The following is a 26,898-nucleotide window of genomic DNA, read 5'->3' as shown; positions in this document are numbered from 1 at the left end:
TTACCTGATTTAGGGCAGGGATAGTTTAATCATTGTCTTTGATACATAGTGTCTGATACATAGTAAGTGGATAAATGATGACTAGCCCAAGTGTTGGCTATGGCACCCATGGAAAACCAGAGAGGAAAGCTTTCAGGACCTTGGTCAGATCCCCAATGGAGGCTTCATTAGAAGTAAGAACTAAGAATCACATGGGATTAGAGGATGTGGAAGGGTTACACTCTGGACAGGTAGAGTGGATGAGTGAAGCCTTTATTAAGTGCTTTGCTATGCGCAAAGCATTGTGCTGAGGGTTAGGGATGCAAACAGAAAAGACAAATGGTCCTTCCTCTCCATGCACTCACCTTCTAATGGGGGAGACAATACTATGGAAGGTTTCAGCCACAAGTAGATGGGGAAGGGCCCGTGGTCCTGAGGGGGCAGCAGCAAAGCAGATGGTGATGCCTCCTCCTTGCTGTCATCTGTACTGATAAAATCATAGCAATTCTGATGCTGAGCTGCTTGACAGCTTCGAAGACTTTTTTTTTTTTTTGAGGGGCAATGGGGGTTAAGTGGTCACACAGCTAGTAAGTGTCAAGTGTCTGAGGTCGAATTTGAACTCAGGTCCTCCTGAATCCAGGGCTGGTGCTTTATCTACTGCGCCACCTAGCTGCCCCTGCACCAATGACTCTTGTTGCAAAACATTTCTGTCCTGGGTCTTCAGCAGCTATGGTTGCAGCCCCTGCGGGAGCAGGTCCAGGCTATCTCTCCCCAGGAATTGTTTCCCAGGATGGTGGCTGAGGGCACTGGGCTGGAAGCCTGTCTATTCCCAAGGCTCTTGGGTTTGGGGGCCTGGGCTGCTTCCATCACAGTCTGAGGAGAGATGGCGATGATGGTTCAGTTCGCCTTATCTCGTGCAGGGTGCCCTGCTGGTGCAGCCAGGCTGCCTTGACTGGCCTCTGAGAGGCAGTTGGTGAAGGCCCCCTTCCACAGGAGCTGTTTTCCTAGATGGAAACAATGAGGGCTGGGCTGGAAGTAAGATGCATAGTCTGGGAGCTGTTGCCACTCCCAGGCTCCTGCACTTCTCTGCCTGTGGGTGGCAGCTCCCTCTCTACATTTATCTCTTCCCTCAGTGATTGCTGGGCTGAGTGGGGGGTGGGGACTGGGCTGGAAGCAGGCTTGAGGCCATTCCCAAGGCTCTTGGGCTCAGGATCCTGGACTCTCCATCCAGTTCTGAAGGGAGATGCTGGTCAAAAGGGTGCTAATAGTTTGGCACATGCTGCCTCTTCCCTCAGGATGCTTTGCTGCATCACCCAGGCAGACTTGCCGGCTCTTTGAGAAGCAGTTATAGAGAGGAAGAACTCTGAAGACATCACTGAGTGGCTCAAGGATCTTCCTTATTCACCTCATCACAATATTAGCTAATACTTGTATAGTGCAGCAATGCTTACCAAATTCTACCTCCCTGTGAAGTAGACGCTAGCATTACTATGGTCATTTCACAGATGAAGATATTGAGGCAAAAAAAAAAGGCAAAAAAAAGCACCGGCCCTGGATTCAGGAGTACCTGAGTTCAAATCTGGCCTCAGAAACTTGACACTTACTAGCTGCGTGACACTGGGCAAGTCACTTAACCCCCATTGCCCCACAAAAAAAAGAAGATATTGAGGCCCAGCAAGGTCAAGTCACTTGGCCCAACATCACCCAGCTAGAAAATGTTTGAGTCTTTCTGACTACAGAGCCCAACATTCTACATATTATGCCTTGTAAATGCCCCAGCCTGTCTGACTTGGGTTCTGCCCTGCTTGAGATGGCTAGAAGTTTAATCAGGAAGACCCAAGTTTGAATCCTGCCTCGGAGCCTTATTAGCTTGGTGACCCTGGGCAAGTCACTTCATCTTTGGAGCCTCAAAGGTCTAGAACTGGAAGGCACTTCAGAGACTGCCTAATGCAATCTTCTCATTTTACAGATGAGGAAACTGAGGCTCAGTTTGGGGAAATGATTTGCCCAACGTTGAATAAACAGCATGTGGCTGAGTTGGGACTCAGACATAGATCTTGTATTGCTCTTTCCATCATACCCTTCTGCCTCAGTTTCCCACCTACGAAATGAAGCTTGCCTGCCCTTTACAAGGTAAGGGCTATGTTGTGAGGCTCAAATGAGATAATACATATAGATGTTAAATCGAGAGCTTTAAGAAATGCCAGCCATTGTTATGAGAGGGTGAGAAAGTATGCACTTATTAAGTAACAACTGTTTGCCAGGCACCCTGCAAGTGCTGGAAGACATTGAGTGATAAAATATCAGAGCGGAAAGGGACCTCAAGAGCCATCTAGTCTGAGACTTTCCTACAACCAGGCCCTTGCAGGTACCATGCACTTAGAGCTGGGTGGTCACTTCGTCCAACCCTCTAATTTTCCAAATGAGTAAACTGGTCACCCCAGGGAGGATAGACAATGGGAAGTCACTGGCAGAACCCAGATTTTAACCTACACCCTGTAAAAAAAATAATTATTAATAACTATATCTAACCTTGAAAAATTATATAATTGGACTCATGAAAAATGCTAAGTATATGAAAAATTATAATTGGGCGGTATGTCCCGCCGCAGTCACCATTCAAATGTCAAAATATTTTGAATTGACTGGGCCTAAATTTGGGTGCTAATCTGACTGGAGGACTAATCTGGGGACCTCTGACTGTTTGGCTATCTGAGTTTAATTTAATATGGGCCGTTTATAAAGTTTCACCACACTGCTCCACTCCCAAATTGATAAGCAAAATATTAAGAAGCCTCTTAACCAAATAATCAAAGCAGAGTTTATTTATGAGATACTATTAAAAATTAAGAATACAGGGAAATAAAATGTACAACCTGACTGCTTTCCTGCGGTCTCTTTCCACTGCTTCTCTTTCCCACCTGCTGGGCCTTGAACTTTTTTTTTTTTTTTAGTGAGGCAATTGGGGTTAAGTGACTTGCCCAGGGTCACTCAGCTAGTAAGTGTTGAGTGTCTGAGGCCGGATTTGAACTCAGGTACTCCTGACTCCTGGTCCGGTGCTCTATCCATTGCGCCACCTAGCTGCCCCCTCGAACTTTTTTTAATACAATAAGGGCCTTAGCAGCCTCTCGCCTCAGGGCACTCAGCCACTTTCTTCTAACTCCTCTTAATCTTCACTTTCTCCAACCTGTGCTGACCGATTCTGTGCTCTCTGCTGCCTCCTGTTCAGCCTGTCTTCTGACGCTTTTGCTCCTGGTCCCGCATTAGTGTTCCAATTTTTCCACAGCTTCTCCAACATTTATTATTTTCCTTTTTTGTCATATTAGTCGATCAGAGTTGTTTTAATTTGCATTTCTCTAATCAATAATAATTTAGAGCATTTTTCATATGGCAATAGCTTTGATTTCCTCATCTGAAAACTGCCTGTTAATATTCTTCTACCATTTCTCAATTGGGGAAAGACTTGCATTCTTACAAATTTGATTTAGTTCCCTATATATTTTATAAATGAGGCCTTTATCAGCAACACTGGCTATAAAAATTGTTTCCCTGGGTTTGATTTTTTTATTTGTTTGTTTTGTTGTTTTGCGGGGCAATGAGGGTTAAGTGACTTGCCCAGGGTCACACAGCTAGCAAGTGTCAAGTGTCTGAGTCCGAATTTAAACTCAGGTCCTCCTGAATCCAGGGCCAGTGCTTTATCCACTGTGCCACCTAGCTGCCCCCCCCATCCCACCCCCAGTTTGATTTTAGCTGGACACTTGTTATCCTAGGCAAGTCACTACTTTGTGGCCTTCATTTTCCGTTTTGGTCAGATGAGGGGGCTGGACTGGAGGATGGGTGATGTCCTTCTCCACTCTGACAGTCTACAGTCTGAAATTTATTCCAGCTCAGATGTGGTCCCTTCTGTCTCCCATATGTCTCAGACTTAGCTGGTCCCTCCAGGATGGTCTTGGAAACTCTGTGTCATTGCTGTGAGACCATCTGTCTCTCATCAGAGAGATTCCAGAGAGACGAATGGAGAAGCATGGGACACTGGGAATCATCTTGGGGTTGGATGACCTGAGATTGAATCCCAGCTCAGTGACTTTTCCTCTTGGGCCTTTATATTTTCCTCCTCTGTAAAAGAAGGGGGTTGGCGGACTAAAGCAGGGGACCTGTGTTCAAATCTTGTCTTGCTAACTTACAAGATACAGCCTGTTGAATAAACCATAACCCCTCTGAATATTCAGGTACTCATCTGTAAAAATGGGGATAAAATGACTTGTACTATCTACCCTAAAGGAAGCCTATAAATCTCAAGTGAGAGGTTGTATGTGAATACTCTATTTTTTTTTTGTTTATTTTTGTGGGGCAATGGGGGTTAAGTGACTTGCCCAGGGTCACACAGCTAGTAAGTGTCAAGTGTCTGAGGCTGGATTTGAACTCAGGTACTCCTGAATCCAGGGCCAGTGCTTTAACCACTGTGCTATCTAGCTGCCCCCGTGAATACTCTATTAATTCATTTTGGTAGCGTCCAACTCTCCATGATCTCGTTTGGGATTTTCTTGGTAAAGATACTGGAGTGACTTGCCATTTCCTTCTCCAGCTCATTTTACAGATGAGAAAACTGAGGTAAACATGGTTAAGTGACTTGCCCAGGGTCACATAGGTAGTAAGTGCCTGAGGCACTTGGAAATGAGTCTTCCTGATTCAAGGTCCAGTGTTCTATCCACTGTGCCACCTAGCTGCCCCTCTATTTTTTAAAATAATAAACATTTTTATTTATAGTTTTGAGTTCCAATTTTTATCCCTTCTTCCCTCCCTCCCTTTGCCCCTCCCTGAGTTGGTAAGCAGATATGGGTTATACATGTATGATTATGTAAAACATTACCATAGTAGTCATTTTGTACAAGAAAGCTTGAATAAAAAAAAATAAAAGTGAAAAATAGCCTGCTTCAGTCTGTGTTCCATCAATATCAGTTCTTTCTTTGGAGATGGATAGTATGTTTCATCAATAGTCCTTTAGGATTGTCTTGGATCATTGTATTGTTGAGAACAGTTAAGTCTTTCAAAGTTCTTCATCAAACAATATAACTGTCTCTGTGCATAATGTTCTCTTGGTTCTGCTCTGTTGCCCACCCTTGTATGAAATCAATCTCTATTCGGTGGCTGACTAGCTGGAAATTCTCTGAATTTCCTCTCTGAACCTCAGCTTTCTCATCTGTTAAGTGGGCATGACTTAAGAACACATGAGTCATCAAAGTGACTGTCCCTTCCTTCTCCACTGGAGTTCCTAGGTGAAAGGGGAGCACAGGTGCTCCTAGCTAGACCCTGGGTGGTGCAGAAGGTTAAGCATGCTGGGGATGGGTGGGGAGGGGCTAGCAGGAGCAAGCAGCCAAGCCCAGGTGGCTGGCTCTCTCTCTGGGCCTCGATCAGCCAGTTGTACTCTCGCTCCTCCCTCCTCCGGATGCCATACATCCCTGACTCAATCCCGGGCAGCTTTGCCATGGTGCTGATCATCGCACCAGGCATGCTGGTGACCTTGGGCAGGCTGCTCTGCTGCTGTGCCCAGAGAAGCAGCTGAAGCCGAGAGAGAGTGCAAGCCAGCTCCCTGCGGCTCCTTCACCTGGTGCCCCATCTTCCTGGGGGCTCCCCTTCCTCTGCTCTCCATTCCGTTCCCGCTGCACTACTAGTTGTCCCCTTACATTCTGCCCTCTCTTACCTTTGTACAGACCATCTTCACACCAGAGGATAGAGCATTAGACTTGATGCTGCGGAGACCTGGGTTCAAATTCCACCTCTAACACTCACTAGCTGGGTGACTCTGGGCAAATCACTTGACCTCTCTGAGCTTCAACTTTCTCATCTACAAAATAGCCTCCCCCTGAGCCTCAGTTTGCTCATCTGTAAAACAGCGATGGGAACAGCACCAGCTTCCGAGGCTGGTTGTGAAGTTCAAATGAAACGATCCATGTGAAACACTAGACAAGTGTGAGCTGTTATGATGGTTATAATGGGCCTTGGTTTCTTCCTTTGCAATCAGCCAATGGAAGCTCAAATTCCTCTTGGCCCTAAGATTCTGTGACTTGGGGAAACAATGGGTCATATTGGAAGGAGCACTGAGTGTGGAGTCAAAGGATCTGGGTTTGAATCCTGTCGCTCATTCCTTGTGTTTCCCTTTCTCTCTGTGGCCCCATTTTTCTTATCTATGAAATGAGAGGGTTGGATGAGATGTCCTCCAACCAAGGGTCCTTCCAGCTCTATATACAGAGTTTTGTGACTTCTTGGCCTAGGAGAGTCAGAAAAATAGACATATCCCACCCCATCCTCCTCACTTTTGGAGTGGGTTACTGAGGGAAGTGATAGGGCCTTTGTTCCCCACAGAATTTGGGGAAAGCCATCTCCCAAATGGCTCAGAGGAAAGTGTGAAATCGAGGAGGGGCCCCCGAAAGGAACTAGCCACAGATCTTTTCTCATACACAGGGTACTTTATTGGTCCACACCCCTGCTGGAAGGGCTCATCAGCCCATGGGCTCAGGCTTCCTCCCCTCATTTTCCTTCCCTCCTCCCCTCTTCTTTCACCCCCTTCCTTCTTACACTTGCTTCACTTTATTGCCAAAATCCTTTAAATACATCTATAGCCCCCCTCTGCTGCTTCCCTGTGCAGCTAACCCTCACTGTTTGTATCTAGAGAAAGGGGTCTTGGGACCTTGAGCAAATCCCTTCCTCTCTCCTGGCCTCCTCTATAAAATAGGGGAGTTGGACGAGAGTTCTCTAAGCTCCAAATCTATTTTCTAAGGACTCCTCCCACCTCTGACATTCCATGTTCTACCTCTGCCCCTCCCTCCACATACTCTGTCTAAAGTTCCTACCAGCTCAAATGATCTATGAACCTGATGTTTCTACAGCCCCCTGCCATTGACCTCTCTTAGTATTGCTAAGTCACTAGAGGGTGGGGGTAGAGACTGGCAGGCAAGGGGAGGGGGGATAATTAAGACTGGGCTGCCCAGGAATTTTTTTTCCCCACCACTGTATAAGCAATTCACAACATTATTTCATCAGTTTAATTTATGCTGGGCTAGTGTGCTAAGCTATCCAGGATGGTTTTCCATGGGGCTGTCACGAGCATTAACTTTCATCACAAGATCCCCCTCCTCTCTACTCCCTTTCCCTACAGAGAACTCCCTCCACCCACTCAGGGAAGGCTTCGGTGGAGGGAAGGACAGAGTATACTAAGTATAGGGGAAGCCATTTAAGTCCAAAGGAAACCTGAAAAATTAAGGTCTGGTGGAGAGGACTTTCAAAGGTGGAGAAGAATCCTGGAGAGTGGGCATTTGGTCTGTCTAGTGCCATTAACCTACAGAGACCATCCCACAGAGTAGATACACCCAGCATAATAGAGATAACCCACATTGTGGCAACCCAGGAATGTAGTTAACCAACCAAGTTGCCAAGTTAGTCGTTAACCTACAGAGGTAACTGACAACTGTTATTAACCTCTAGAGATATCCAATAAAACTGAGGGGGAACTGACAAAAGAGAATTGTCCAAGGGAATCACAGAGAGGAATTGACCAAGGGAAATTGGCAGAGGACAACTCACTGAGGGAAACTGACCTTGCCAGGTTAACTTATAGAGCCCACCTCCCCCTTTCCCCGAAACTAAGTATAATTAATTCTAGAGCTGCCCAACAAAGGGATATTAATCTACAGAACTAATGAATAGAGTCCAAAGAGAAAATTGATTGAATGTATCACAAAGGATATAGTTACCTTGTAGACCCAGCTAAGAAAGTCTATAGAGATAATTGACAGATTATGGTTTACCTAGTAAGCTACCCAATGGTGTTATTAACCTCTAGAGATAACTGAGAGTCTATGGGGAAACTGAGAGCATAGTTTACTGAATACTGAGGGAGCACTCCACTTCCCAGACTAGTGAACCCACATGGCTACCCAGTGAACCTACATGGGCAGTGACTGTTTATAATTAACCAAAAGGTAATTGAGAGTATAATTAACTGATAGACCGCCCCCCTGACCCCAACAGAGTTTAGTTAACTTATAGAGGTGAATAATAGGGGGGAACTGTGAATCATCCATTCCTATCCACTCATTTCCCTTGTCTTGACTGACCCTCCTGCCCCCCAACCCGTTATATTCCGATGGCTAGATCGGTGTGTACTCCTTGTCATATTTCTGCATTCCCTCGTCTGGGAGCAGCACCTCCACGGTGAAGCTGACCTTCTTGGTATGAACAAAGCTGTAGGTATTGTCAAACCTCAGGACATCTATGGGGACAGAGATAGAGAGATAAGTGGGCCGGTAAAGGCAGTTACATTCTCCTGAGCTTAGAGAGTTGGGTTTTCCTTGTGACTAAGTTTCTTGGTCTCAACTGGACTAACTTCTTCCTACCTGTGTTGTCTTCTCCTTGGGAACTTCCCTCCTTCCTGAGTCTGTCACCCAACACTGATTCCCACCTGGCACCTCCTTAAGCTGCCCCACTGGGGAGAGACCACAGTGCCTGAGCCTGTGTCATTGTCTTGGCACTTGGCAGCCTGTGTGGTAGTATGAACACCTACAAAGGAGATGTATCGGAAAGGACATTTAGTTGGCGTCCTGCCTCTCACTTCTTTTTTTTTCAGGGCAATGAGGGTTAAGTGACTTGCCCAGGGTCACACAGCTAGTAAGTGTCAAGTGTCTGAGGTCAAATTTGAACTCAGGTCCTCCTGAATCCAGGGCTGACGCTTTAGCCACTGTGCCACCTAGCTGCCCCCGTGCCTCTCACTTCTTAGCTTTGTGACTGTGGTAAGTCATCTCTCCTCTCTGAGCCTGTTTCCTTCTCTGTAAAATGGAAAAGACTCCCTTCACAGAGTTATTGGAAGGGTGGAATGAGATAATGACCGTGTAAACTTTAGAACACAAAAAACATTAACTGATACTGTTAACTCAAAGGCAAAGAGCAGGGTCAGAGGATCATGGCACTTAGAATTGGAGATGCTATGGGTCACCTTGTTCAACTCCCCTCAAAATGTAGAGGAGAAAACTGAGTCCCAGAGAAGTCAATGACTTCTCAAGGCCACACAGGGAGTAAATAACAGAGCTAGGATTTGAACCCAATTTCTCTGATTCCAAATCACTACACCAGACTGCCCTGTTGAGTGCAGGGATTCTGTCCCCTTAGAGAATGGTGATGGACAAACCTTCTGCTGCCATAGTGATCTGTATGGGGAGGTGGATAAATGGAGCTTTGGAGTAAGGGTGTGTGTATGTATGAGGGAGAGAGAGAGACAGAGACACAGAGAGAGACAGAGATAGGGACAAAGAGACAAAGACAGACAGAGACACAGAGACAGAGTCAGAGAAACAGAGACAGAGAGAGAGAGACAGAAACAGAGAGACAGAGACAGACAGAGACAGAGATAGGGACAGAGTCAGAGAAACAGAGACAGAGAGACAGGAACAGAGAGACAGAGACAGACAGAGAGAGACAGAGATAGGGACAAAGAGACAAAGACAGAGACACAGAGACAGAGTCAGAGAAACAGAGACAGAGAGAGAGAGACAGGAACAGAGAGACAGAGACAGACACAGAGACACAGAGACAGTCAGAGAAACACAGAGAGAGAGACAGGAACAGAGAGACAGAGACAGAGACAGACACAGACACAGAGTCAGAGAAACAGACAGAGAGAGAGAGACAGGAACAGAGAGACAGAGACAGACACAGACACAGACACAGACACAGAGTCAGAGAAACAGAGACAGAGAGAGAGAGACAGAGATAGGGACAAAGAGACAAAGACAGAGACACAGAGACAGAGTCAGAGAAACAGAGACAGAGACAGGAACAGAGAGACAGAGACACAGAGACAGAGTCAGAGAAATAGAGACAGAGAGAGAGAGACAGGAACAGAGAGACAGAGACAGACACACAGACACACACAGATCCTGAGAAGGTGGAGGAAGGAGGTAGAAAAACAGACTTACAGACGCCAGGCTCAGTGCAGGTGAGGCTCCCATCTTCGGGGACCATGTGTGCATTGTATCTTTGGCTGGCAAGCACTTCTGTCATCTCTCCAGCTCTCTGCCGCTCCCCCATCTTGGTCTTTAGGAAGACCCCAAAGCCCACATCTGCCCCATCTGACATGAACTGCCACCTGTCATGGAGGCAAGGGCTTCGTTAGACTCCCAAGTCTGTGTCAGTGTGCCAAGAGCCCTGGGCTGGGAGAGGCAGGTCCCTTACCTGAGAACGCAGCCGGGGAAGAGGATCTCATACTCCACCTGATGAGAGGAGCCCCTGCTGATCTGTACTGAGTGCTCATACTGGGTCTTTACCTGGTCCCGCACATACATAGATTTAGGAATCTCACCTCCGTAGTTGATCTGGAAGCAGAGGCCAGGGTGAGCAAGGGTGCTACCCTCCTCCATTTTCCCCTCCCCTTCTCTCTTCCTTCCTGCCCCAGTCTGGCCCAGGCGTTATACCTTGGTTACACACTTGGGGTTCCCATCAGGATCTGTCAACGTTCCCCCAAATTGTACAGGCAATTCCTCAGGGCTGATGAGTTTCAGCAAACCTTCCTTCCAGTTAGCTGAGGGAGGGGGAGGAGAGGGACAGTGGGTTAGCAGGTGTGAGTGAGAAGCTGTATTCTGTTAGCTCTGTAGGTTACCCACTCTGTGGAGTATCTGAGTAGGTTTTCCATCCTGTCTGATCACTCCACAAGCTGACCGCCCTGTTGGTCAGCTCAGAAGTTCACTATGCTAGGTCAGGTGGCTTTCTATGCTCTGCTGTATATCTCTGTCCCTCTCTCCTACCAGGGAGGGATTGGGCCATATCTGCAGAAGTAGCAATCAGGGTATATCACATTTGTATGGCATTCTCTGCATAGCAACCTTGTGATGGATGGAGGAAGAAGCAGGCTCCCAATATCCTGTGACATGTTCACAAGCAAACATCCCAGCCAGGAGCAGCCAAGTTATTTAACTTTTAGAAAACTCATCCCTGGATAAGTGGATCCATCCCTTGCCAGCTGTGTGACCAGCTGTGTGTTACTTAACCTTTTTGGAATGAGAAGGGTGGATTAGAGAAGCTCCAAGGTCTGGATCATAGGATCCTGTGAATATTTCTCCTCCCCCCTTCATCCTCAGCCCAGTTTGTTTTTGGAAGCAGTTGGAGACTATTTGAGCCCAGACGCATTGTGTAGCTGCTTAGCAACCAAAAGAAACCAGGTCAGATCACTAGAGGGGTGGGAGGAAGAGACAGGCACTTAGTTACAATAGGGGAAAGTCAAAGGTAAAGAATGAAGAGTTGACAGTCTCTCTAGGTTCACTATACTTTGTCCATTAGTTCCATGGGATTAACTTTGTCCTGTTGGATATTATTAACTACACTCTATCCGTTGACTTTATGTCTGCTTTGGCTACTAAAGTGAAATTTAAAAGCGATAAAGGGGTTCCAAAAATCATTTTTGCAAGAACAAGAGGAGAGACGAATGGCTAGACAGATGAAAAAGATCTGGGGGTTTCAGAGGACCACAGGCTCCACATGAATTAACAGCACAACATGACAGCCACAAAAGCTAAGGATGTCTTAGGCTTCATGAAGAAAGGTTCAGAGTCTAAGACTAGGAAAGGGATGGTCCTTCTGTACTCTATGCTGGGCAGAGCCCATCTGTAGTGCTAGGTTCAGTTTTGGGTTCCAAAATTTAGGAGTGTCATTGACAAACTGGATAGGATCAAGCCAGACAGCCAGGATGGGGGAGGGCCTTGAGGCCATGGCGTATGAGGGTGGGCTGAAAGAACTGGGAATGCTTGTACAAAAGACAACCTCAAGGAATGTGAGAGCCAACTTCAGGTCAGTGACGGGTTGTCAGGTGGAGGAACATGAACTTTGTCCTTCTTGGCCCCAGGAGACAAGGAGCCATGGGTGGAAGTTACCCTGGGAGAAATTTAGACCTGCTGTCAGGACAAACTTCCTAACAATGAGAGCTATCCAGAATCGGATCAGGCTTCCTTGCGTGATATTCCCCCTCATGGAGGGGGAGGGGTCTTTCAACAAAGGCTCAAGTACCATTGGAAGGGATTCTTTTCTATATATAGTTTGGACTCAATTGTCTCTGGGGCCCCTTGCCATCTGAAATTCTGGGATGCTAGGACAGGGACTACTTTGGGTTTAGGATGCTTTGCTGGGTTTTTCTGCAGGGTCATTCACTCCACTCAGCAAGCTCAGTCACCATACTCCGTTGGGTCTTTCTCTAGGGTTACTATACTTCATAGGGTATTTCTGAAGGTTCATTTTGACCTGTCTGGTGCTGCTTCGGTCTAACTCTTGGCTGGTTCTTTTTTTGGGGGGAGGGCAGGGAAATGAGGGTTAAGTGACTTGCCCAGGGTCACACAGCTAGTAAGTGTCAAGTATCTGAGGCTGGATTTGAACTCAGGTCCTCCTGAATCCAGGGCTGGTGCTTTATCTACTGAACCACCTCGATTCCCCTTGGTTGGTTCTTTTTTTTTTTTTTAAAGTGAGGCAATTGGGGTTAAGTGACTTGCCCAGGGTCACACAGCTAGTTAAGTGTCTGAGGCTGGATTTGAACTCAGGTACTCCTGACTCCAGGACCAGTGCTCTATCCACTGCACCATCTAGCTGCCCCTTGGTTGGTTCTTTATAGGTTAACTATAACCTAATTTTTTAAGGGAATTCGGCATCTCCAGCTTGGCTTGTGGGCTTACAAAGGGCCCAAGATGATGGAGATTTGCTTTGAACTTATAAAGTTGAAGTCTACTCCTGGGCCACAGGGTTCACTGTTGCAAGCTTCCTACTGCTCTCAGCTGCCGAGTTGCAGCAGTGTCCAGGTGCCCACTGAGCCAAGCTTTGCTGAGGGGAGCTGCCAGCTGAGACGAGTAGTGCTGAGCCGCCCTCCCCTTTCACCCAGGTGAGACAGACCTTTCCTGAAGTCTTCTAAATTATCTCAAGTAGCAGGATTGTGTCTCTCTTTGTAGGTTCTGTAGTTCCAGATTCTGTTTAGAAGCTTGATTTAATGTTGTTTTTGAGGGAAATACAGGAAAGCTCAGACAAGTTCCTAGCTTCTCTTCGCCATCTTGGCTCTGCCCCCAGAAGTCCCTTCTGGAGATTTGCTTTGAGACATGCCTGCCCCTCATGGTGCCCAAAGCTTTGGAGAAAGTAATTCTGAGTTCAGTTCTTGGGCAGGCCCAGTAGTAACAGAACTTGGAGGAGGAGGAGAAGGAAGAGAAGGAGGAGAATAAAGAGAGAAAGGAAGAGAATGAAGAAAAAAGGAAATGGAGGAGAAGGAGGAGGAAGAGGGTCCAGCCTGGTGGAAGGTTGAGCTACTTACTTCCTAGTACAACAATCTTCCTGCGAGTGTCTTCACTCAGGAAGGGTTTCATGAGATTGTAGCCCACAGGGAACAGTTTGGTGGCTAGAAAGAGAAATGTGAAGAGACTGGGTGAGAAGTTCTGCATCTACAGCCTGAACAGAGCTCTATGCTGGTAGGACAATGGCAAGCCTGGACAGCTCCTGTCAATCAAAAGCAATTAAAAACCAATTGTGTTTTGGAACCCTGGGTTGAACCTTGGAGGAGATAGAGTTTGAGTAAGACACCATCCCTGCCCTCATGGAGTTTACAGTTTAGTAGAAGAATAGTGAGTGGTCTTTACTGAAGCCAGTCTTGGACTAGGTGTTGTGGTTGTGTGCGATGGAACTAACAAATGGAAAGCAATAGGAGAAATATACAGGGTAGTGCTAAACAGAATGATATTGATTCTTAGGTAGACTGACATGGTGTGGCAAGCACTGGATGGGGAGTCACAAAGACATGGGTTCATACTCCACCTCTGACACCTGCTAGCTGTGTGACTCTGGGCAAGACACTTAACCACTGTCTGCCTCAATTTCTTTATCTTTAAAATGTTGACAATAATAGCACCTGATTATGCCTCAGGGTTGTTGTGGGGATAAAAATGAGATGACATTTTTGGGGGTGGGCAATGAGGATTAAGTGACTTGCCCAGGGTCACACAGCTAGTAAGTGTCAAGTATTTGAGGCCAAATTTGAACTCAGCTCCTCCTGAATCCAGGGTCTGTGCTTTATCCACTGAGCCACCTAGCTGCATCCTAAATGAGATGATATTTGTAAAGGACTTTGCAAATTTGAAAGTCCTATATAAATGCTACTTCTACTATGCTGTTGCTGCTACTGCTGCTGCTATACTAGCCACCTTCAGGTACTGGACTTCTCTGTCCCCACTGTTCTGGTCCTGATCTCTTTCATCTGTCTGGACCTTTGTCCAAGCCATTCTGTAATAGACTCTTCCCATATTTCTATTTGTTGATATAGACCCCTTCTTTCAAGGCCTAGTTCAAGTGCCACGTTTGCCATGAAGCCCTCCCTAAGATACCTGAGTGACTTTTCCCTTCTTTAATATCTTACAACCCCTGAGGTCCTTCCTGATCCCCACCCCACCACACACACACCCATTTCCCCAGGTCCTGGTACCTCCCCCGATGAAATCACTTTGTTTCTATTTTGTTGCTGCTTTTATTGGTGTTTCCCTCAATAAATTTTAAGTGTCTTGAGGGCAGGAACTGGCTGATTTTTGTCAAAGTTACTCCAATGCCTGGCACAAAGTGGGTGCTTAATTGAAATGAATAACAGAAGCACAGAATTTGAGAGATGGAAGGGTTCATTTTTTTGGATCCAATCGATCAATGAAAGGAATGCCTGACTATTAACATTCCCAGTGACAAGTGGTCAGCCATCCTTGGCTTGAAGACCTCTGAGGATGAGGAGCTCACCACTCTCAGGGCATCCCCTCCTACTTTGTCACAGCTCTCACTGTCTGCAACTTTCCCCTGACATAGAGCCTGGGTCTGCCTCTTTGTATCTCCCACTCCTTGTTCCCAGTTCTGTTCTCTTGGACCACTCTGAATAACGGAATCAAGGCAGGGCAGGCTTGGCTTTTAGTGTTTTTCAGAGGAGGAAACAGAGGCTCTGTGGCAAAAGTGACTTACCCAAAGTCACCTGGCTAGGAAGGGATGGGACTTAGACTTGAACCCAGATCCTGTAGCTCCCAGGTCAGCCATGGAGAAAGTTGGTAACTGGCTTGCCTGAGGTCCATGAACCATATCAATCCACAAGTATTATTAAGTATCTATTATATACCATGGCTTGGGCTAGGCACTGGGGCTAGAAAGACAAAACTGAAATGATTCTTGCCAATGTCTCCAGGGGCAGTAGTAGTGGTCCTCAGCTCAGGACAGATACGTGGGAATGGCTGGTGGCAGCCCCAGTCCTGTGCCACAGGCACATGGAATGGCTCTTGGCTTCTGAAGGTAGGGTGTGGTCAGACTTACCCTTTATAATGAGCATGAACTTCAGCCTCTCCGGGTAGTTTTCTTCCAGAAGACTGAAAAACTGTGGAGTCAAGGTAGGTGCCCCTTAGACTCTGTACAGCCCCCTTCCCTGGGCTCCTGGTCATACCTGGTCCCTTTCACTCCATCCCTCCCAGCTCAGAAGTTCCTGAAAGCCAGAATCAGGGCATCTTGGAAGGCAAATCCTTCCATATCTTGGAGGCTTCCCTTTCCCCATACCCAGCCCTCCTTGGGTACAGCCCAGGGACAGCTCTCTGTCCCAGACTATGTGGGTGAAATCTCTCAGCCTTGTGAGACACCGATAAAAGGCAAAGAGTGCTAGATTTAAGATCAGGGGACCTAGACTCAAATTCTGTTCCTACTAAGAATAATAGCTAGCATTTCTATAGTACCTACTATGTGCCAGGCATTGTGGTAAGTACTTTACAATTTATTATCTCATTTAATTCTCACAACAACCCTGGGAGGTAGTAGGTGCTATCGTTATTATTCCCACTTTACAGACGAGGAAACTGAGGCAGATATAGGTTAAATGACTTGTTCAGGGTCACACAGCTAGTAAGTGTCTGAGGCAAGATTTGAATTCAAATCTTCCCAACTCCAGGTCCAAGACTTTGCACTATGGTGCCCCCTAGCTGTGTTACCAAACAAAATTTCTATGACAGGCAATGTTTAAGTCTGGAGGGGAGAGAGGGGTAGGAATGCAATGATAATTAGAGGTTAAGTGACTTGATTTTAGTCCAGGTCTTCCTGACTCAAGGCCAATTTCCCATCTATGGTGATTCTGTCTTTCAACCTCATTTTATGGATAAAGATAAGGATTGGTCTTGTGATTTTACTGGTAGGTCAGCACCATGATGCAGTGGACAGGGCACACTAGATTGGAGTTAAACTTCCATGGTTCCTCAGATACTTGTAATTGTGTGGCTGTGGGCAATTCACTTAACCTCAGTTTCCTCCTGTGCAAAAAAGGGTGGGTTTGGACTGACTCCATGACTTTTATGCTTCCTTCTGATCTCAGGCTCACTTTCTCAGTAACAGATAATCTTTGGGAATTTACACTGAAAAGTGAAATGAGTTATTCAAGGTCACAGTATTAGGTGGGTACAAATCAGGACTTGAACTCAGGTCTTTCTAGCTATGAGGTCATCTCTATCCATTCTCTCTCTCTCTCTCTCTCTCTCTCTCTCTGAATCCAGGGCTGGTGCTTTATCCACCGTGCCACCTAGCTGCCCTATTCATTCTCTTAATCCCATTTTATAGATGAGAACACAAGCCCAGGAAGATGAAGCAGCTTCTCCAAAGTTACAAGGCAGAAGGTGTCAGAGGCAGGATTTGACCCCAGATTCTCAATCCAAGCCCAGCTCTCCTACCTGACCAAATTATCTCTCCATTAAAAAAAAAAAAAACAAGAGATTTTTGACTCTACCATGGATCATACTCTGCTCTTGAAACGGCATAGCTCCCAGGGACCACATAGTTGTTGGGGATGGCTGCTGACTTAGCGGGACACCCTGGCACTGCCTGGGCAGCCTTACCCACCTCCTGGTAGGTTTCCACCAAGGGCTTCCAAAAGTGCTTCAGCCCCAGCCCCTCACAATCAAAGATCATCACGATGGTCTCGATTTTCTTCCCAAGCTGCGGGGAGAGGAGGGAGGATCTGCTGAGCAGCTCCTAGGAGGCTTTGCACCCGGCGGGGTCGGGTGGGGAGGGGAGGCAGAGAGGTAGCAGCCCTCGGAGGCACAGGAGAGGGGCAGCTGTTGGGAGGGCCTTTAGAATGGAGAATGTCAGAGCTGGGAGGAGCCTTAGAACAGGAAATGTCAGAGCAAGGAAGGACCTTAGAACAGGGGATGTCAGAGCTGGGAGGGGCCTCAGAACAGGGGATGTCAGAGCTGGGAGGGGCCTTAGAACAGGGGATGTCAGAGCTGGGAGGGGCCTCAGAACAGGGAATGTCAGGGCTGGGAGGAACTTTAAAGACCATTTAACCCTTCACTTTATGGATGAAGAAATAGGATGAAGAAATATATATATATGTGTGTGTGTGTGTGTACATGTGTGTGTGTGTATATATATATATATATATATATATATATATAAGTATACATACACACACACACACATATGACTTCTGGCCCTCACATTCCCTCTCATTTCCCAATGAAGTTGCTGCTCCTTCTGGGTCCCACCCCTAGCCTCTGGCCTCACCTTCTCAGTCTGCAGGTCACACTCACGTAGGATGCGCTCACAGTCCCGCATCTTGGCCTTGAGAAAGTCCTGCTTGGTCACTGAGAAGAGGAGCCCCTTGGGGTCAAGGGGACCAATGATGTCGTACCAGATGGGGCAGCCATCCCGATCGTAGCCGCAGAGGCCCCCTGGCATGTACTGCTGGATCACCTGGGTAGATACCGGGTGGGCAGGGCCCCAGATCAGAGGTGGTGGAGCTCAGCACCTGGGCCTTGGAGCACCTAATCTTGGCCTCGATTTGTGACCCTGGCCAAATCACTCCCCTTCTCTGTGTTTCAGTAAAAGGAGAGGATGGGAATCGATCTCCAGAGTCCCTTCTGACTCTAAAGCTATGATACTTCTCTGGGCCTCAGTTTCCTCCTCTGTAAAACGAGGGGGCTGGACTCAACAATCTCTAAGGGCCCCGTGGTGTGTGGTACAGATTAGGGGCCGTAGGGTGTCTGGTGGTCTGTGTTCTCCTCCATGCAGGTGTTCTCCCCAAGGATACAGATCACACAACTCAGCCATGTATACAGAGGGTGCTCCATAATAGCAGCTCACATTTCTCCAGCCTCCTACAGGGCCCAAAGGGATTTGCTCGACAGTGTAACTAGTGCCAACACCACCATCCCCATTTCACAGCTGGGGACAGAGACCCAGAGAGATGCAGAACCTTGCCTATGATAAGAGTGTTAGAATTTGAACCCGGGTCTTCTGCCTTTGAGCCCAGCATGCTTTTAACTCATATATATGTCTATGTGTATATGTATGTATATGTATATTCATGTGTATACATATTCCCCAATTATATATATATATATATATATATATATATATATATATATATATATATATATATATATTTGCGGGGCAATGGGGGTTAAGTGACTTGCCCAGGATCACACAGCTAGTAAGTGTCAAGTGTCTGAGGCCGGATTTGAACTCAGGTACTCCTGAATCCAGGGCCGGTGCTTTATCCACTGCACCACCTAGCCGCCCCCCCAATTATATATTAAAATAATTTTTTGACATAAAAAGTTTTGAGTTCCCAATTCTAACCCTCCCTCCCTCTCCTGCCCTGAGACAGAAAGCAGTCTGATATAGTTCATATATGTGCAATAACATAAAGCATATCATTATTTTTAATTGATTAACAAATATTTGTGGAGTGAATGAGTGAATGCATGAATACATTTTGCCTGCTTCCATGGCTCTGCCCCCTCCTTCAGTAGGCACCCTGGGATTCAAGGGCTGCTTGGGCGGTATTGCTTGATGCTTACCTCTGGGGGTTGCCAATCGAGGATGTGATCAATGTCCATGTTCTTCCGGAACTCCATATACTAGACAGAGACAACAGGCAGGGTCTGTGAGGCCAGGCCAGGTTTAGAGGAGCTTGGGAAAGACTAAGATGCCAAGAATTGTATGGGCATGGGCAGGAGTAGGGGCATGAGCCAACTGGTGGAGATGGGGAGACTCACCTTGCGGACCATGGCTTCTGACTTCTGCAAGTCAAAGTTTCGAGCTGATGGGGTGAATATGTAAAGACAAGAATGATTAAGGAATCACTATTGATTAGAGAAATGCAAGTTAAAATTACTCTGAGGTACCACCTCACACCTATCAGATTGACTAATATGACAAAAAAGGAAAATAATAAATGTTGGAGAAGTGGAAAAATTGGAACACTAGTGCATTGTTGGTGGAACTGTGAACGGATCCAACCATTCTGGAGAGCAATTTGGAACTATGCCCAAAGGACTATAAAGCTGTGTATACCCTTTGACCCAGTAATACCACTATTAGGTATTTTTCCCAAAGAGATCATAAAAAAGGGAAAAGGACCCACATGTACAAAAATATTTATAGCTGTTCTTTTTGTGGTGGCAAGGAATTGGAAATTGAGGGGATGCCCATCAATTTGGAAATGGCCGAACAAGTTGTGGTATGTGAATGTAATGGAATACTATTGTGCTGTAAGAAACGATGAGCAGGCAGATTTCAGAGAAACCTGGAAGGACTTACATGAATTGATGCTGAGTGAGATGAGCAAAACCAGGAGGACATCGTACACGGTATCAACAACATTGTGTGTTGATCAACTGTGACAGACTTGACCCTTCTCAGCAATACAATGGTCCAAGATAGTTCCAAAGGACTCATGATGGAAAATACTCTCCAAATCCAGAAAAAAAAGAACTATGGAATCTAGATGTAAATTGAAATATACTATCTCTATTTTTTTTTGTTTTTCTATTTTGAAGTTTTTCCTTTTTGCTCTGATTCTTCTTTTTTTTTTTTTTTTGGTGAGGCAATTGGGGTTAAGTGACTTGCCCAGGGTCACACAGCTAGTAAGTGTTAAGTGTCTGAGGTCGGGTTTGAACTCAGGTCCTCCTGACTCCAGGGCCGGTGGTTTATCCACTGCATCACCTAGCTGCCCCGCTCTGATTCTTCTTGCACAGCATGACTAATGCAGAAATATATTTAATGTGATTGTACATATATAACCTATATCAGATTGCTAGCTGTCTTGAGGAGGGGGGAGGGAGGAGAGGGAGGGAGAAAAGTTGAAACTAGAAATCTTATAAAAACAAATGTTGCAAACTGTCTCTACATGTAACTAGAAAATAATAAAATACTTTTATGTGGAAAAAAAAGAATGATTAGGGAAAGAGAAGAAAACAGTCGTCATCGCGGTAGGGAGCAGAGATGGTGTTGTGCAGTGGGTAGAGAGCCAGTCTCAGGCCTGGGCAGACTTGATTCTATACAGGCTGTGTGACCCTGGACAAGTCACAGCCTCTTAGACATTCCTCTAAGACTAGGAGATACAGAGAAGATCCACTGAGAGAGGGAATATCTCCACCAGGAAGTCCTGTGTGCTAATGAAATCCCCAATTCCTCATTCTTGTTTTCCTATCCTAAAAGACTAGCATCATGGAGTACTTTACAATTTACAAAGCATTTTGGCCATTACAGCAGGCATTTCTAGGCCATTTTAAGGGTAAGAATCCTCTTCATAACTCTGAAATCGGGGTGCAAGAATTTGCTCCCCCCCTTTGACAGATGGGAAAATTAAGTATCAGAGAAGTACAGTGACTTACCCAGGGCCACATGGCTGGTAAGTTGGGATTCAAACCCAGGGCTCTCTTGACTCCAATTTCAGCACTGGGATTTCTGCTCCCCTAAATTGTCCCTGGACATGCTTTATGTAGATTATTATCTAGCCTGTCAGATCAGCAAATGCCAGTTTTTGAACTCAGGTCCTCTGACTCCACATCAAGGACTTCTTTCCAGGGCATCTATAAGGGCAAGACATCACCTCTCCCTCCCACCCCCTAGATATGCATGAATGGACAGTAGGGGCCATAGAGTTTGCTTCCACCCGGATGTCTTTCTTCATGTCTTCACCCTGAAAAACTCCCTGAAAAGAGGGTGCAGTTCTAAAGGCAGTGGATATACATAATCAGAAGCCCTGTGTTCGAATTCTGCCTATGTGATCTGGGGCAAGACACTTTCTCTGAGTTGTGCCAAAGTTTCCCCATCTGAAAAATGAGAGGATTGATTGACATGATCTCTAAGGCCTCTTCTGTCTCTAAATCTATGATCCTGTTGTTTGGAATAAGCTAGAAAAATGTCTGGGGTGATGAGGGAAGGATCATTCACATTTACAATTAACATGTCTGCCTTGGCCCCTTTCATCGCCATCCTCATCCACATGATTGTTGTCATCGTCAATAAGATGGGTCTGGGGTCACGTGGGGAGATACTTTAATGCTGCCCAAATGTCCGTGTTGCTAACCTGACACCACAGCACCCCCTGGTGGACATATTATGATCCTGCTGCTCCCTTAACTTCCCTCCTCACCTCGGAGCCAGCGCAGGAAGAAATACTCGTCAGGGTTGGGGACATTAGGCAGTATGTCCTGAATGTTCTCCCGGAACTGTGGAGAGAGATAGGTGGGTCAGGCGTGGCCCCACTTGGGGCCAGTCACATCCAATCCTGAGGCATCAGCCCTTCCATGTCACTTCCATTGGCTGGGATGGACTCAGAGTCCCATATGCTGGACCCCCGGGGCTGAGAAGTGACAGTCACAAGAGGTGAGGCAGGGGTTCTGGATGGACCCCTGACCCGACTCCTGGACTTCATTCTGCAAAGGCAGAGGCCGAAGGGTCTTGGCTGCAAGTACAGGGTTAATAGACATGGCTTTGAAGTCTCAGTTTCTTCTGGCAAACACTACCACCCCCACCTCCTGATCCCCATCCAATCTGTGTCCTCTTCCCCAGTGGGAAACAGTGAGTAGCGTTGGAAGGTCAGGCACGATGGAGTGGATGACATATGTCCCAAGTTCCCAGTTTTTCTGCCTCCTAACCCAACTGAAACTGCCTTCTCCAAAGGGACCAGTGGTCTCTTAATTGCCAAATCCAATGGGCATTTCTCATTCATAATCCTTCTTGACCTCTCTGCAGCTGTTGCTGCTCTGTCGATCACACTCTTCTCCAGTAGACTTACCTCCCTTTCCTTTCTGGGTTACTGAAAGCTGTGCAGGTGAGTCTCCTACAAACTGTGTCACATCAGCATGTGTAAACAACTTGGAAACAGAATTTTCTAACCTGTTAAAAAATCTCTCAGATGAGGAATTTCAGTGGGTTTCAAACCCACTGAATTTGTTGGAAATATGAAAAAAGCAACGCTTTCCAATTAAGTGATGATTTTTATTTTAAAGACTAGGTCTCCAAAAAAAAAGAAAGAAAGAAAGAAAGAAAAAGACTAGGTCTCTCTCTGGCCCAAGCTGGAAGTGCATGGGATATCCATAGGTCTAGCCCAGTATTGAGCTGTTCGTATGGGAACCTGGACCTGGCCCATTTCTGACTTTGGGCTTTCTACCCCGCTTTAGGCAGCCTGGTGACCCTTGGTGCTGGGGGGGTCACCATACTGAGAATGGATTTAGTGGGGACACCCAATCAGCTCAACTTGCTTCAACTTAGAACTCTGGAGTCCAAGAGACCCCTCAGCCTCTGTGAGAAAGAATTCCTTTGGACCCCTCCTCTATTCCAATCAGTATTGATCAGTTTGATAAGGTTCCATAGGGGTAGTGATAATACATTCTGTATATTAGGATCCAGAGCTGTGACTCCCATTGAACTACAGGGTTGTAAGATCACTTGCTTCATCATAGGAAGCTAACTAGAGGCCCTCCACCTTGTTTCTCCTTGTCCTGGTGGCCCAAGCCCAGTGTGGCGGAGGTAATTCAATTACATAGAGAGTCTTCCAACTTATTTTGGTACCTGCAGACCACTCTCTCTTGTCCCACACGAGCAAGTGACCATCTTGTGACCACGTAGTTGGTGGAGATGCCTCTATGTTCCCCCTCCCCCACTGACATACCATTTCTAGCTGAAGCATCATTTTTTTTGCCTTTCAAGCAAGATCTACCAACCAATAGGATTCTATACTTTGTGAAACCTCTTTAGAATGATAAGGTGTTACATCTGGTATCAAACGTTATAAAGATAAGGCCCTGGGAGAAGGGGGTATCCAAGATGGTGAGGAAGATCTGAGCACCACTTCATTAGAGGGGACAATGATCCCTTTAATAAAGTTATTGAGGGGGCAGCTAGGTGGTGCAGAGGACAAAGCACCGGCCCTGGATTCAGGAAGACCTGAGTTCAAGTCTGGCCTCAGACACTTGATACTTACTAGCTGTGTGACCTTGGGCAAGTCACTTAACCCTCATTGCCCTGCCCCCCACCCCCGAAAAGTGCTATTGGTTCAGAGCTCTGCCTCAGTCTCTTTTATTGTAGGTTAGACAGTTTTAATCCCCATACTTCAACCTTGCCAGGTGCTGAGACTAGAGCCCTGTACCCACCTCTTCCCATTAATTTGTAAGCATCAGCCGATTGACATCAGGAAAGAAGGAAATGGACTTGGTAAATTTCATCAAAAACCTTTACATGATTGGTAGATAGGAACTGAAAAAATGAGTATCATGGTTTAGCAAGCCTGGCCAATGATACGATTCTTCCATTTGGACCACTTACCTGGCACATAGTAGTTGCTTAATAAATGTTTATTAATTGACTGACATAGCTTTGAGAAATATCCTTATCAACCATGACAATCATTAAAACCAGATATTGGGGAGCAGCTAGGTGGTGCAGTGGATAGAGCACCGGCCCTGGAGTCAGGAGTACCTGAGTTCAAATCCGGCCTCAGACACTTAACACTCACTAGCTGTGTGACCCTGGGCAAGTCACTTAATCCCAATTGCCTCACTAAAAAACAACAAAACAAAAAAACAAAACAAACCCCCTCCCCCCAGATATTGGAAGAAACTGAATTTAGAACCAAATGACCTTGGAATCACTGATTCCAAAGTGAGGGAAGGGAACAAGTATTCATTAAGTGCCTACTGTGTGCCAGTCACTAAGCTAAATGCTTTACAAGTATTCTCTCATTTAATAAAAGTATTAAACCAATATTTTACAATATCAAAGCCATATTCAATTACAGTGCCATAGCTAAAAACATTGTTACTAATGACAATGTTTTGGAGGAGAACAAAAAGGAGTTTTGTACCATTAATGAGTAAAATATTTCCAAAATATTATTCCATCTTTATCTCATTCTTCTTCATTTCTATTTTTGTAACTTATTATGTTACTAATTATTATTTTAGGAGTACACGAGGGGCAGCTAGGTGGCGCTATAGTGGATAAAGCACTTCTTCTGGATTCAGGAGGACCTGAATTCAAATCTGGCCTCAGACACTTGACACTTGGGCAAGTCATTTAACCCTCATTGCCCTGCAAAAAATCCCAAAAATCCCCAATAGCAAAAAAAAGAAAAGAAAATGGAGTACATAAGTACAACTTTGGAAGAAGTATACATACATATATTGAGGGATATATATATTACTAGAAGTGAGCTATCAAAAAAAGCTTGGAGACCACTGGTATAGTGGAGGGAGTAATGGCTTCACATCTGGAAGGCCTGGGATCAAGTCCCACTTCTGACACTTCCCAGGTAAATTATTTAATCTCTCTGAGCACCAGTTGACTAATCTGGAAAATGGGGCAGTTCTTTCTAGGCTTCAGTTTCTTTAGGCACAACCTAGGATGATTATTAAGTCAATGGTCTTTGAGGTCCCAACACATTCTAACTGCCTTGGAATGCAGGAATGCTTGAACCCCTTGCCTCTTAGGAAGATTACGAAAGCCAAATGAGACACCATCTGCAAGACCTGTAAAGTACCATAGACATTTCTATTGTTGTTCTGGGCGTGTGATTTTACTGGTGTGGGGAGCTCCCAGTGTGGGGAGTCCTTCCACTAAGGAAGTTAGGGTCCTGGATTGAAAGCGGGTAGTGACCTCAAAGACTATGGAGTCCAACCTCCTCATGTGATGGACAAAGAGAGGGATCCAGGGAAATGAAGCAATGGTTCCAAGGCCTTGGACTAGTTTAGGGCATTGAGGAGACTCATAATTTGTCCATGGTTCCACAACAGGTATCTGCCAGGAAGAGGAAGGATTTGAACCCAGATCTTCCTGACTCCAAGGCCGGTCCTTCCACCCCCTCTGCTACACTACTGCTGTCATAAACCATTCCTTCGGTTTGTTTTTTTGTCTTCCAGAGCCATCAAAATTGATTTTTAATCCTGGGACCACCAAGCAGCGGTGTGTGCGTGTGTGTGTGTGTGTGTGTGTGTGTGTGTGTGTGTGTGTGTGTGTGTGTAGGGTAGGCATCAGAGAGGGGCTCATCCAGGGGAGGGGGGTGGTACAGTTCTATTCTCCTGAAGGACTGTGGCTAGGGATGGCAGCTAGAGGGTGCCAGTGAGGGACTAGGGGACATTGGAGGAGGAAGGATGGCTTCTGATTGGAGTGAAGCATGGCCACTAGCCCATGCCAGGGCAGGAGAGGATGGGGAGGAAGCACACCCCAGGATACTGTTGCTGGCACCCTTGTAGTTTCCAGCCTTGTCAAAGCTCTGTTGGCCCCTCCTAGTTATGGGTCTGGATGCATTCACCAAGGACCCATTTCAGACTCTCTCAGTTGACTTGGAATGTGGCGCTGGGAAATCCTGTCCTCTTCCTTGGCAGAAAGACCCCTGGGTGTGTGTGTGGAAAGAACACTGGCTTGGGGGTCTGGGTAGGGAGTCTGAATGAGCTGGCTCAAACCCTTTTCTGTTTCTCCTGAGCTCTCTACCTTTGGCAAAGCCCCTTCCTCTCTCTGGGCCTCGGTTTCCTGACCTGTCCAATGAGGGAGCTGGACCAGATCAGGGGTTCTTCACCTTTTTTGTGTTCCGGACCTCTTTGGCAGCTGTATGGTGAAGCTGAAATCTCACCGTCTACAGGAAGCCTTTCCGAACCCCTCCTAATTCTGGTGTCTCCCCTCTGTTCATTATTCCCTTTTCATCCTGCCCAGAGCCTGGTGCTTCCACCTTCTCTCCCATTAGAGCATCAGCTCCTTGAGGGCAGGGACTGTCTTTTGCCTCTTTGTACCTAGCAGAGTCCCTGGAACACAGCAGGTGCTCAATAAATGCTTACTGACTGACTATGGATGGACCCCTTCACATTCACAAAGGAAAGATGCTGAATCCTAGTCATAGCAGACCTTAGGCAGAATCCCCTGGCTGGGCAAATGGGTTAGGCGTCCATTCCAGTTCTGAATTGTAGTAGGCATCAGGGGTTATTATCCCCATCTCATAGATGAGAAACCTGAGGCCCTAAGAGGGGTCACAGAGCCATAGGGACTCAAAGCCTGGTCTTCTCTCCATAGGCCTGGGCTATTCCCCTCACCCCTCTCCCCCAGGGTTACCTGGGATCTCCCATAACCCCACTCAGGCAGCTGTCCTGGGGACGTGACCAGGGCCCCTGAGTAGGGAGAAGGATCTCTCTCACCTTAGCCAGAGCCTCTGCCTGCTTGGGGCTCAGGTCCCCAACTCGCCCGCTCATGGTGACTGGCTGTCTCTTCTCCTGAGCCTTCCAGGAGGATCCCAGGCCCGACGTGGGCCAACTCAGGGCAGCCCAGCTTTTTGCCAGCTCTTCTGGGCCGGCCTCCAAGCCCGGCCCCCTCCTTGGCTCAGCGCCCCCGCCACATCTTACATAATTGAGATTAAGTGTGCATCCTCCTCCCCTCTCCCCCAGCTCCCTGCCACCCCCCTGGCTGGGCCCTCAGACAAATGTGAGTCAGGGATCTTGGGTTCAAGGCCCTGGCCCAGCTGGATGGGACAGGAGGGCTGAGGATGTCCATCTTCAGGGTGGAATGTTGCACTGGGAACAGGGAATCCCAATGAGGCTGGGCTGGCTGAAGTTTGTCTTCTGAGCCCAAGGGGAACAG

The 26,898-nt window shown here is 46.6% G+C and overlaps 1 protein-coding gene across 1 annotated transcript; it reads right to left on the bottom strand.

The window, feature by feature from the left end:
• Positions 1–6,444: 6,444 nt before the first annotated feature.
• LOC122736058 (SEC14-like protein 3) lies at positions 6,445–26,559 on the bottom strand. The gene is made up of 12 exons (XM_043978056.1): positions 26,460–26,559; positions 21,428–21,503; positions 19,044–19,087; positions 18,846–18,905; positions 17,548–17,736; positions 16,885–16,980; positions 15,325–15,385; positions 13,307–13,390; positions 10,443–10,549; positions 10,204–10,343; positions 9,948–10,117; positions 6,445–8,248 (listed from the first exon to the last, which is right to left on the bottom strand). Exons 1-12 carry the CDS (start codon positions 26,511–26,513, stop codon positions 8,127–8,129), a joined length of 1,203 nt encoding a protein of 400 aa, XP_043833991.1. The 5' UTR covers positions 26,514–26,559; the 3' UTR covers positions 6,445–8,126.
• Between the last annotated feature and the right edge of the window lie 339 nt (positions 26,560–26,898).

This window comes from Dromiciops gliroides, chromosome 1 (genome assembly GCF_019393635.1).
Source record: "Dromiciops gliroides isolate mDroGli1 chromosome 1, mDroGli1.pri, whole genome shotgun sequence".
In the NCBI taxonomy this organism is placed as follows: domain Eukaryota; kingdom Metazoa; phylum Chordata; class Mammalia; order Microbiotheria; family Microbiotheriidae; genus Dromiciops; species Dromiciops gliroides.
This window is presented reverse-complemented; position numbering and strand designations above follow the sequence as displayed.

Excerpts from the sequence above, each read along its gene's own strand:
- LOC122736058 (XM_043978056.1), bottom strand. The coding sequence starts at position 26,513 with ATGAGCGGGCGAGTTGGGGACCTGAGCCCCAAGCAGGCAGAGGCTCTG. Across the intron at positions 13,391-15,324 it reads GTTCATGCTCATTATAAAGG|CCACCAAACTGTTCCCTGTG; the intron begins GTAAGTCTGACC and ends TTCTCTTTCTAG. Across the intron at positions 10,550-13,306 it reads GAAGATTGTTGTACTAGGAA|CTAACTGGAAGGAAGGTTTG; the intron begins GTAAGTAGCTCA and ends CCCCTCCCTCAG.